General features: G+C 33.9%; 1 protein-coding gene across 4 annotated transcripts in view; it reads left to right on the forward strand.

The window, feature by feature from the left end:
* The window catches only part of LOC126969593 (polyadenylate-binding protein-interacting protein 1), a 25,524-nt gene continuing 13,185 nt past the window's right edge, over positions 1–12,339 (forward strand). The window contains exons 1-3 of one of the 4 annotated variants that reach the window (XM_050815155.1): positions 1–308; positions 758–975; positions 1,184–1,336. In XM_050815155.1, coding sequence (XP_050671112.1) covers positions 197–308; positions 758–975; positions 1,184–1,336 — 483 coding nt within the window. In that variant the 5' untranslated portion in view covers positions 1–196. Of the gene's footprint in view, positions 309–757; positions 976–1,183; positions 1,337–11,705; positions 12,003–12,339 lie in introns of those variants that run through there. The other 3 variants (XM_050815147.1, XM_050815160.1, XM_050815139.1) reach the window with 3 other exon arrangements.

Below are 12,339 nucleotides of genomic sequence, written 5' to 3' on the forward strand. Positions count from 1 at the left end.
CTATACTATACAAAGTTACAACTCTAGTTTTTTTAAGTATGGTGAACGAATGAAACCTTTGTTTACGTGTCGAGAGAATTGTATTTAATTTCGGATATTTCCAATATATTTTACAATTTCAATTTATGGAATTTATTCACGGTAACCGAATTCAAGAATATTCTATTGGAATACTTTGATTTCATATTCATTGGAAATGAATAACGGGGATATAGGTGGCTCTAGAGGTAGAGGCCGTGGTTGGCAGCAACCTGAAAATCCTCCAAAGGAATTACGCCGACCTAAAATTACGACTGAGGAGTCTAAAGGTGAGCCAATTATGTATCTTCCAAACTTTCTTTATATGATATTTGCCATTCGGCAACGTCATTGTTTTCGAATATTTAAAGTCAAATTTTCAGGTCGACTATGGGCACGAAAGGTGAAAGTAGAAATTTTTTATTAGTGGTGACGTCGACTTAGTAACTCGGCAGTATGGGGCCGGTTGTGTATTATTGAAAATAGTGAAATTTAGAATTATTTTAATCCATGCTGTTTTAATACATATTTTTTAAAATTTAGTGTTTGTTTATTTTTTTATAATAGACACACACAGGAGGTAGTGATACATTGTCAAATGTTAAAGAAATATTATTAGAAGTAAAAGTAACTTTGAAGCTCATTGATTCGAAGAATATACTAGGAGTACATGATAAAAATAGGTTATTCTAAAATAGTTCCTATCAGTTACAACAAAAAAAAATGTCTCTTGTTATAGTTGAAGCACCAAAATCTAACCTATCAGCTGATGCAAAGGAATGGTATCCAGCCAATTATGTCCCACAGTCTCCAGTGATATACTCACAAGATAATTCACAGTATAGGCTACCTCGCTTTTCGGTTCAGGACCGTTTGAGACAAGCACAAGATCAAAATGCTTATAATCTTGGAGAGCTATCTAATTCTCTCGACGAACAAGAAAATGTGGATCTGCGGGTAAGATTTAATAAGTGAAAAATATTTAGATTATCTAATTTTTTTATTAAAAGATATAATTAATTAACATAGAATATTATTATGTTGAATAATAACTGTAGTTTATTTCAATAAATTTATATTCTACACATTATCACAAATAGAATCAGTGTTGTACAGATATGATAATATAGTGTATATTTCTGTGTTGATTAGACTTTGTTTTTAGGAGCAAATAGCATACCTGATAACAGTTATGTGTGAGATAACATTTGACCCAGGCAAATTCGACATTCTCTGCGGTTCCATAATTGATTTGTTTGCATCTAACTTGCATGATGCAAATTACTCACGTCCTTTAGTGGAAGCCATTGTCAACCAGGTAAGATGTTACTTTTGTATCTATAGTATAAAAATATACCTTACATAATTTAAAGTAGCAAAACACATCAATACATATAGTGTAATTGTAACATACTGGCAGTATAACTAGATTGGAACATGAGGCTGAAATGAAAAGAAAAAATTAGGTGTTTTGTTTGAGATTAAAACATTTCAAATTGTTTTAATATGTTCATGTTAGTTATGATATCTATATATTAAATTCTTATGTCACATTGTGCCACACTCCTACGAAATGGATTGATTGATTTGTTTGAAATTTTATATGTATATTTGGTGGGTCTGAGAATCAGATGAAGTCTATTTTTACACCCCAAAATTTGTTGTATTAATTTATATGGCAATACAATGTATTCCAGATCAGCTAGTTGTCTATATATAAATATTATTAGCAGTATTTATTTATAAGATTCATAGTATGGTATAATTACAGTATATATAAACATTATATTAATACAGTCAATAGGTGAAGCCAACTTCCGGTACAATGGGGCAAGGCTGTGTTCAATGTATGATTCAGTTGCTACACCAGAAGAATCAACATTCCGAACATGCTTGCTTGAGAGATGTTCTGCAGAAGAGAACAAGATCATAAGTGGCGTGGAAACCTCAGAGGAGAACATGCGTGTATTTCTTGATTAAACACAAATGGATGTAGTTCCTGAAAAACATCCCAAGCTGCAAACATCACATTTCAAGGAATTTGTATGTAAAGTTTTATAAATATTCATGTATTCCATAAATGTGGGTTGGGTTACTAAGTCATGATGTCATTTAAAGATTGAAAGGAGGGCTGCCAATTTTGTCAGTCCATTAATATGAATTATGTGACCAGTTTTGTGTTCTTTACTCAATTTCGACATTATGGTGTTCGATATGGAATTACTTCCAATTATGAAAACATTGACACTTGCTCACAGATTACGTAATACTAAGACACCTTCTAAAACATAGACTTAGTAGGTCTGTATAACAGAAGGTCTGGCAAATATAGGCCCATAATAACTAGGTAATTTTACATCTTAGTGACACTAACCCGCAACTCACCTATAAATTACATAGTCACACATAGCAGATTCATACTATATTATTTAGTCCCATACTATGTGATAATTTAATACCAATAATTTCAATAATAATAAATATTATTGTTATTATATTACTGTAATAGAAAAATTGGTTGCTCTTTTTTTTTAAGAAAAATATTGTACATAGATATAGTTGATATTATGTAATGTTTTGTGTATAATAAAGAATTTTAGTAGCTTAGATTTATTATGAGTTCTAGTCAATGAAAGCAATTTTTGTTTTATTGATAATATAATAAATAAATTTTCAACTTTTATTGTTGCTGGAAATCTATGTAATCTTATATTACATATACATACTAGGAAGTATTTATAATATTAAGCTTGGTTATTGCAAACTCAACATATTCCTGGCAGTAAGAGGTAGGGGTGCATAGCCACTCAATGTATAGCTGAAAATTAATAGTTCTGTTCTATTCTTTCTTCTGTGGCTTCTGTGGAAGGGGCACCACAAATCAAGTAATGTCATATTTCAGTAAACCAAGCATAGAGTGTGTTATTTGATTGGTGTTAACGAATTTATTAGTGTTTACAGTGATGATTGGTGCCCAGATTGAAAACAGTTTTATTTATTATACCTCAAACAAACATACAACTGCATCTAACAAGATTATGTGATATTTACCATTTAGCAGTTTATAATAATACAGACAGAATTAACATGTACTGAGAACCTAATGACTAACTACTATGCCTAGTAATGGTTTTTTATATTTATATTTAAATTATAAATTTTTCTACAGGAAATAGGTATTTGCCAAACAAATCTGTATGATAAAAATCTTCTTCAACATAGAGTTGGCCGTGCGAGAAACAGCTGAAGTGGTATTCTATGGTATTCGGTCAAATGGTTCGAGCTGATACTGGGGTATGCAAGACCAGACATGACAGCAATAATCCAAAAGTGGCCGGACGTGCGCTTCGTAGAGCCATAGAATGTGCTCTATTGTTATATATTATTCTATTCTATGACACCCAGCTTCGATGATGCCAATTTGGCTTTGCCATCCTACGCAATTCGCAATCGCTCGAGATTTCGAGACCCAGTATTCCGATACTAGGCGAGGCTGTAAGGGAAGTGTTGTCGAAAAGCGGTGATACAAGTCGTTTTTTTAGTGGTAAATGCGCAAACTTGAGTCCTTTGGGGGTTAAATTTGACAAGGTTTATTTTATCCCATTGCGTGACCTTCTCAAGAGAGGACTCGAAGACATAAGTTTCATCCGGCATCGGTCGACGATTTCCCGAGAGACCCTGTACCTGCATCGCCCGTGTATACGGCATGCATTAGTACTGTCGTCTGCAATGTATGTTGGAGGTGTCCAACATATCATTGATATGCAGAAGAAACAGCGTAGGTCCTAGGAGATAGTACACAGCCTTGGGAACTCCAGCGTTCAAGGGCTTTGGATTCGAGCATATAACCTTTGATTGATTGAACCTATAAGCTTCCAACGAGGAAGCTGGAGGTCAGCACCATCTGGATTGCGGTCCTCCACAGTGCGGTTTTCAAGGAGCTTTCTTCCACGTAACTATCATAAAGCTTTCTTGTGCGGTGTTTCCGGGACGATACGACATGACCTTTAAAAAAAAATGCGTACACCTCCCTTAAAGGCCGGTAACGTCCCTGTAATTACCACCAGGTGACCCGTACGCTAGTTTGTCCTCCTTTCCATAGAAAGAGGTACGGAACCTAACGCGCATGCGTGTAAGTCTTCCTCCACTGTCCACCTATTAGGTACCAAACCCCAAAAATGTTTAAATTTAGAGTCCCTAGATGCCCACGTATACTCGTGAACTTATTTTAAATGCCTTGCAGAACTATTTTGGGAAACAATTCACCTTTGTAGCGATATATTATAATTATAAATGCTTCCACCTATTCAGAGACTTTGCAAAAGTATCACAAAGATATGGAAAAATATATTACAAATAGATATTTTTTTATGTACATGGGGCACACTAAAAGTTTAGCACTTCTAGCTAATCGGAACCACCTATTTGAATTTCGAATGTTATATTTTTGAAACGTTGCAACCTTCTTAATAAAAAAACAATTGGCGGTAAATCATTTGTCAATTGTTTTTTGTCACACATAAATTCGAAAAGATTAAAGAACAATGATTTTTTATGATTTTAAAACTTCTCTCTTTCCGCAAGACTGTGCCGCTCGTCTTCAAAATGCTTTTGGGAGAGAAGCACCTTGCTTGAGCACTGTGAGGCGATCGCGATGGTTTGCTGAATTTGAGGGAGGTCGGGTGTCTTTACATGACGAATTTCGTGAAGGGCGGCCCTCAACTGCTGTCAACAAAAATAATGTGGCTACTGTTAAGCGGCTAATTGAAGAAAACCCGCGGATTACATAGGAGACAATTCGAGGACTATTGCGGATTGGTATGAGCCACATTCAGAAAATTTTACACGAAGAATTGAAAGTTCGGAAACTTTGTTGTCGTTGGTATGAGAACAGGCCAAGAAAAGTGAGACAGGCCAGAAACGTCGGTGAAAAATTACCGAATTTTTTTTCTCAGCTTCGTATCCCATCTGCACAATTCCACTTGAAGATCAAATGAGTGTTAATGCCGAGTGGTATTCTACCATTTGTTTACCCAGGGTGTTAAGAAAAGTTTCGCGAAAGATGATTGATAGTAGAATTATTGATAGAATTGTTGTTTTTATTGACGCACGGAAGCTGGCTGCGCGGGCTCCAACAGGCCTAAGCGTCAGATTTTAGAGTTACACGAGAGCATCAGATTTAAGACCTAGACCGTTCTATATATATAGACAAAGCACGACATACAAAATCAAAGCCGAAATATGGCACATGCCACAAATGACTTCGACTGCTATGTCTAAACATTTCTGCGTTTACTCCAGTTGTTTAAAATATTATTGGTAAATAGGCAGCAATGTAAACACTATCCGTTTAATCTGCGTATTTTGAATTAAGAACCCGATTTTGACAGTGACATAAGTGGAGTAGGTATTTTTTTTTACCCAGACGAAAAAGAGGTTGCTATAAGTTTAAGGTTTGTCAATCTGTCCCTATTTTCTGATCAAGATCTGTTCAGTCGGAGGTTTATAAAGGCGAAAGTTTGTATGTTTATTTATTGGTTTGTGCGTATATTTGTTACTCCTTAACGCTCTAAATGTATTTGGATCGAATAGCTTAAGGTATACCTACACCTTTAATGAGAGAGACAAACACTAAAATATAATATTTTTATTTACATAAAATAATTCGAGAAACTGGTTATTAAGTTTTAAGTTCCCTGAAATCAATTTAGTTTGTTTAATTGTGTCTTTGAGACGTAGACATTTTTTCCAGGGTATCTTTTAGAGATTTGTAATTTTGTAGTGTAAGCTTTGGTGTCCCAACATAGATACCAATATTGGTATAACAGCTTTTGTCAAATGATAAATGTGGGTAATTGGGCTTTTGTAAGTGCGTCAATTTGACTAAACTGACAAAATATATTGACTTTCGAAAGAGATTTCAATACTTTTAATGTTAAAAAAGTTTTATCATAATTTATGAGCATGAATTAACATGAATGCATGGAAAGCTGAAGAAGATTAGCTTTTACAGATTTGCGGTGTAAGTATCATTTATCACTAGGATACGATATGTCTGTGATCCCATGTAAATAGCCGTTCATATTCACTGGCAATGACTTTCCGTATACACATACAATCTTGCTAATAATTGTTTACTGGACCTTTAAAAAAAGAGCGACTCTATAGTTTTCATTTCTGACTGTGTGCTTGTCGCGTCCTTTTATCTGTCTCATTCTGACAAGCGGGAAAGAAAGAGATGTGAATACTTGTCAATAATTGTACCATATTTGATGAAAAAATATTAGTTATACTAAATTATTTACGCTTTTGCCAACCCATCATATAAAATAAACTTACCAGTAGTAACACACCAACCTTTTCTTACGTCGGTAACGTATTATTTGAGCACTATTTTAAAGCCCACTTAGACTTGGTGATTGACACACGACTAAGGAGAAAAGTGTGCTTACAATGTCTTTAAGCACTTTTTGCCATTCCGCTATCAGACTGCGAATGATATGTCCATAAGTATAGAACGTCATTGACCTAGACGAAGCTATCGTCACGCGTCCCGAGTGTAGGTCCTACCTGCTATTACATTAATTGGTTTGGCACCTATCAATGCGTAGCACATACAAATAATAGTATTTCAATAAAATTAAAGGAAGGTATTAAGTTTGCATAAGAGGTGTATTAAATTAAATCTTTATTAAGTTATTTTATACTTTTTAGTTTTTGTAGTCGGTTTTTTTAAACGTAGTTTTATTTTATTTTTTTACTTTTTAGTGTCTGTGATAGGTTGTTCTGTAAACTTTTTTGGATTTTTCTATAATACATCAGGTAAACTATAATATTTCGTTGATTTTTATTGTAATATATTTAAAAAAGATTTTTTTAAGTAGCTATGGGTAGGCCGACAAAGGTTCCGCGTGCCTTATACAATAGAGATACCCTATTTCACGTTCTTGTGAGACACTAAAATATCGTGAAGAACGTTTGTTAGTTATGAATGACAGGTATCCTAAGTCCCACTTATCGGCAAACGGGTTAATGATAATAACATATAATCAACCTACATGAAAACTCCTAAAAAAGCCGTATAAAAACTATAATAACATCACCCACGTTAACTAAAATATTCATAAAATGAAAAATACTGGGCTAAATGTAAGTATGTACTTACGTCAAATTTTTATTGGACCTAATAGCCAACATTCAGCATCAAACTAAAGAAGAATCACGTTAATCGAATCATAAATCTCAGCTTGATCGGTGTACATACATAAAAAATAAAACCAATCCAATTGAGAATGTCCTCCTTTTCAAGTTTTGTATCGTGCTATATTGTATACCGTTTTTAAAGCTTTCTTTCAGGCGTCCCTAGACTCCACTGTTTTTTTATGTATAAAGTACCTAACTACCTATTTCACTTATTTTCGCATGCGGTATTCACCTTAAAAAGTAGTCTCTTGCAAACAACTTGTTGCCCAACCCACAGAACACTTTTACTCTAACGAGGCCCAACCCCTCGTTTACACCAAGGTATTATTAAAGTATTTGACAAGTTTCATGCAAATTTCAAATACAAGTTGTATGCAATGTTTTCAAAATACAAAAACATAAAACTTGTCGTAGACAAAATTTGTATGAAACATGTCTGATTAAATTGTTTGTCACCTACTAGTTGTCTACATGTATATGAACTCATGTTTTATACTTGTTGTAGGCTTGTAGCTAAACTTGTTTGACACGTCAGTGCAGAAGTTGGTGAATATTTTTGCTCAATTGACTACTGGTACTTTTTTTTATGCAAAAGCCGCTCACACATTCTTTTGTAACACCAGAGGAATCACAGAAGTGTTGCTGGCCCTTAAGAAAGGCGTCTGTGGTTTTTTTATGTTGGTTGCACGGATGAGTAAAATAAGAAGGACTCCGTGTCACTTTACATAACAGTGAGGCACCAAAACAAGCCGGTAAACATGTAAATACATAGCCTCACGCATACACTTACACTAATACAAGCCGATTGGCCGCCATTATGAGATTTGCCATCGTCTGTGACAGATCAGTTTGCGTAGCAATAAAATATTTTAAAAATGCTGTCGTGCGGTGTGTAAAGGTGTAAAAACAATACGATAAAAGTATTTGTGGATATATGATTATTTAAGAGAGAATAAATTGTGTATCTGGTATACACCGTAACCGCACACACACTAGCATAAAGGTGCTTCATTTGCTAATATCACGGCGCAGAGTCCTTCTTTTTTTACTAGTCCGTGGTTGGCTGTTGATGATTCATATTCTTCTTTGTTCTATTGCTCGGATATCAAAGGCAAAAAGAAGTCAATACATTACTGATGTTTGCGAGACGATTATAAAAGTATTGAAAGAATACCTTAATGTAAGCCAAGATAAATATTGCTAATAAAGTTTTTTTCTTTGACCACTTCATTTAGCTTCTTCTTTTCCACTTTAAGAAAATGCGGTCTGTCCGGTAAATGTATAAGACTTTATCCAACAACCATGGATAGTGTATAAAACTTGTTTTAAATAAGTATTATACATAAACTTCAATAAAATTAACAATACTTGCTAAAAACATTATGCTTTATGTTGGTGTGAACGCTGTCAATGTATGAGACTGTATCAAACATGTCTCAGACCTAAATGTGAACGCAAATGTGTTTAATACTTGTATGTAGACTTGTTTTCAACACAGTGTGAACGATGATGTTTCAGACAATTATTGCAATACATGCTTAAAACAAATAACTATGTTTTGACAAGTATTCTACAAGTTTTGTATAAAACAAGTTTTTGACATGTTTCTTGGTGTAAACGAGGGGTGACAGGCAACGCATGACAACAGGAAATATTTATTACTAAGATAGACAGATAATTACAAGAAACATTGAATACAAAAACACAGACGTTGGTAATTATTACACTAATATAGACAGATAATTACAAGAGACATTGAATACAAAAAACAACGCGTTGATACTTAATTGCAGTAAGCTGTTTATAATATTAATTTTTTTATTTGGCTTGGCACCGACTTCAAACCTATTAATAGGTAGCACGTGTTAATAATATTAAAGATGGTTTGCAGGAAAGGTCTATTAAATTAAATCTTTATAAAGTTATTTTATATTTTTTAGTGTCTGTAATAGGTTGTTCTGTAAACTACAGTAGGATTTTTCTAGATTACATCAGGTAAACTATATTATCGTTGATTTTTATTTTCATACTAGCTGACCCGACAGACGTTGTTCTGTATATAATAAATAAAATAATGTTTTTTTTTATGAATTTGTCAATAATATCATCATAACATCAATAATTACTTCGTAAAATATGCACCCTGCTGTCGTAATGAAATTGTTTCACAGCAGAACTGTCAAACCGTGCGTCAATAAATTATCTCATAGAAATTATGTATGGACACATCAAAGGAAAAACAAATTTGTTGTTTTTATTTAATTCCGAGCATTTTCCTATTTATTCACCTTTTAAACCTTCTCTGGACTTAAATAATTCAAGCCCTAAATTTTCCAAATCGGTCCAGCCGTTCTCGAGTTTTAGCGAGACTAACGAACAGCAATTCATTTTTATATATATAGATAATAAAAAGTGATTTTTTTAAGTAGCTGTAGGGTAGAACTACGAAAGGTACCCCGCGCCTTAAAACAATATAGATCCTAAGAATACCAGTGGTAGGCTCCTTTAGATTATGGGTACCACCACGACACCTTTTTCCGCCATGAAGCTAGTGAAATGAGACTTGTGTTTTTTGACATGTTCCTTTTTTAAATCGGTTAAACACAAAGACGCGACATTGATAATGATATTATATTTTTACGTAAGACTATGTAGCAATAAAAACATGGGCAACATTGCGTTTAAACGTGACTTGTGCTTTTGTTCTCGACAAACGTGACTTATGGATTTGTACTTGACAAACGTGACTTGTGACGTAAATAATGTTACCTTTGTAATTAATGTTAAACCTAGTTAATGTTGCTGCTTGATATCCATCAGAGAGTAGCTGGAATTATTACTTTGAGTATTTAAGTACTTCATGTACTTCTCCTTTAAATAGTTATTTGTGTTACATCGAAACGGACTTAAATGATATTTTGTTCCTCGAGGGCATTTTTTTGAATTCAGAGCGAAGCCAGGGATTCTTGATTAAAGGTGAGGGTGAGTAAATTTTTCTGGTACATAATGGTGAAAACTTGAAGGAGCCGACCAACAGATTGGCCTGGCCAGAATGTTTCACCCATTTGATTAGGTAACTAGTCGACGGTTCGAACTCGTTGGGTGCTGCTAAAATGCATGCTATCTAATCCAACATCATGAGCGAAAATGATACAGGCTGTAAAAAGCAGTAAGTAGCTAGTGCGCTCAGGCATACACACTCCGGTATAATAAATAATGATTTAGGTAGTGCTTAAAACTTGCCTAAACAGGAAATTGGGATCCATTTTTGAATTTTGAAAATACTACTGAATGTACCTGTTTGAAATAAAATTATTTGAACACTATGTTATTATGTTGTTTAAAAAATCGCCTAAATCGTCACCCAAAGATGCGTTAAAATTACTGTTGAATTACGAAAGTTTCGAAATTACATTCCATCAATTTTTTTTTTACTTTTTCTTCCCTGCAAGGCTAGTTTATGATGAGACAAATAAATATTGCTTTACAGCGTCAATCAGGGTAGTAATCGCCATACTACGTTTGAATGGAAGAATGGCCGACTAGTGCAACATTAAGAACGAGCGCGGACCAATCAAGCGAGAGAAAGCTAAAACATCGGAAAAAGAAATCAATTTTGATTTTTGCTCTCGACTTGAAGGTTTTAATTAGGATATACACCCAAGAAGATAAATGGCACCGAGTTTTTCCGAGAGGCGAATTTCTCCGAGTGATTCATAGTATTTTTTACCTACCAGAAAAACATATATTTAATTCTCATAATAAATTGATAATTTATTTTTTACAAACTGCACGCGCATTTTATTTGAATTATTTAAGACAAACTTTGAAATATTAAAGATGACCATGTGTATATGTAATGTAAATGAACATAAAAATATTTAATATCCAAATAAAATAATATGTTCGAAACATTCGGCACAAGTGGGAAGAAGCCGTGCGGTTGGGGCAGAGGTTGCTTGCCAGCGATCACTACGTGAGTCGTGAGTGCCGATAGAGGAGTCGGGGTTAGCACTTCCGAGTTAATAAAACATAATAATTTGATAGTAAAATATTTAATATCCAAATTTATGTTGCAATCTGCCTATTAATTGATTATTACTTATTACTAAATGTCGTTGTTTTCTGTTCTGTAGGTAGGTCCATAGTGACTGTATAATATTAATTTTCGTAGGTTTACGTATTTCTTTTTGTTCTGAACCACCGTTTACGATTTTTTAAAGAAAATCGTAAACATCCCCTTTACTTTTAAGTTTTATAGCACGTAAAAACTTTGTAGTAAATAATTATTCGTAATTTTTTTGTTGCTGACCGTACCGACGCTATGACGTAATTTGATAGGCCATAGATATTTTTGACGGGAAACATTTTCACTGTACTTACAAAAGTTTGTATTCGACCTCTATGTTCTGTGGAAACTGGAATTCTCTACAATCCATCTACAGTCTTGATTCTTGAGTCTACTGTCTACTACTATACTATACAAAGTTACAACTCTAGTTTTTTTAAGTATGGTGAACGAATGAAACCTTTGTTTACGTGTCGAGAGAATTGTATTTAATTTCGGATATTTCCAATATATTTTACAATTTCAATTTATGGAATTTATTCACGGTAACCGAATTCAAGAATATTCTATTGGAATACTTTGATTTCATATTCATTGGAAATGAATAACGGGGATATAGGTGGCTCTAGAGGTAGAGGCCGTGGTTGGCAGCAACCTGAAAATCCTCCAAAGGAATTACGCCGACCTAAAATTACGACTGAGGAGTCTAAAGGTGAGCCAATTATGTATCTTCCAAACTTTCTTTATATGATATTTGCCATTCGGCAACGTCATTGTTTTCGAATATTTAAAGTCAAATTTTCAGGTCGACTATGGGCACGAAAGGTGAAAGTAGAAATTTTTTATTAGTGGTGACGTCGACTTAGTAACTCGGCAGTATGGGGCCGGTTGTGTATTATTGAAAATAGTGAAATTTAGAATTATTTTAATCCATGCTGTTTTAATACATATTTTTTAAAATTTAGTGTTTGTTTATTTTTTTATAATAGACACACACAGGAGGTAGTGATACATTGTCAAATGTTAAAGAAATATTATTAGAAGTAAAA

The sequence above is a fragment of the Leptidea sinapis genome, chromosome 1, assembly GCF_905404315.1.
Source record: "Leptidea sinapis chromosome 1, ilLepSina1.1, whole genome shotgun sequence".
Taxonomy (NCBI): domain Eukaryota; kingdom Metazoa; phylum Arthropoda; class Insecta; order Lepidoptera; family Pieridae; genus Leptidea; species Leptidea sinapis.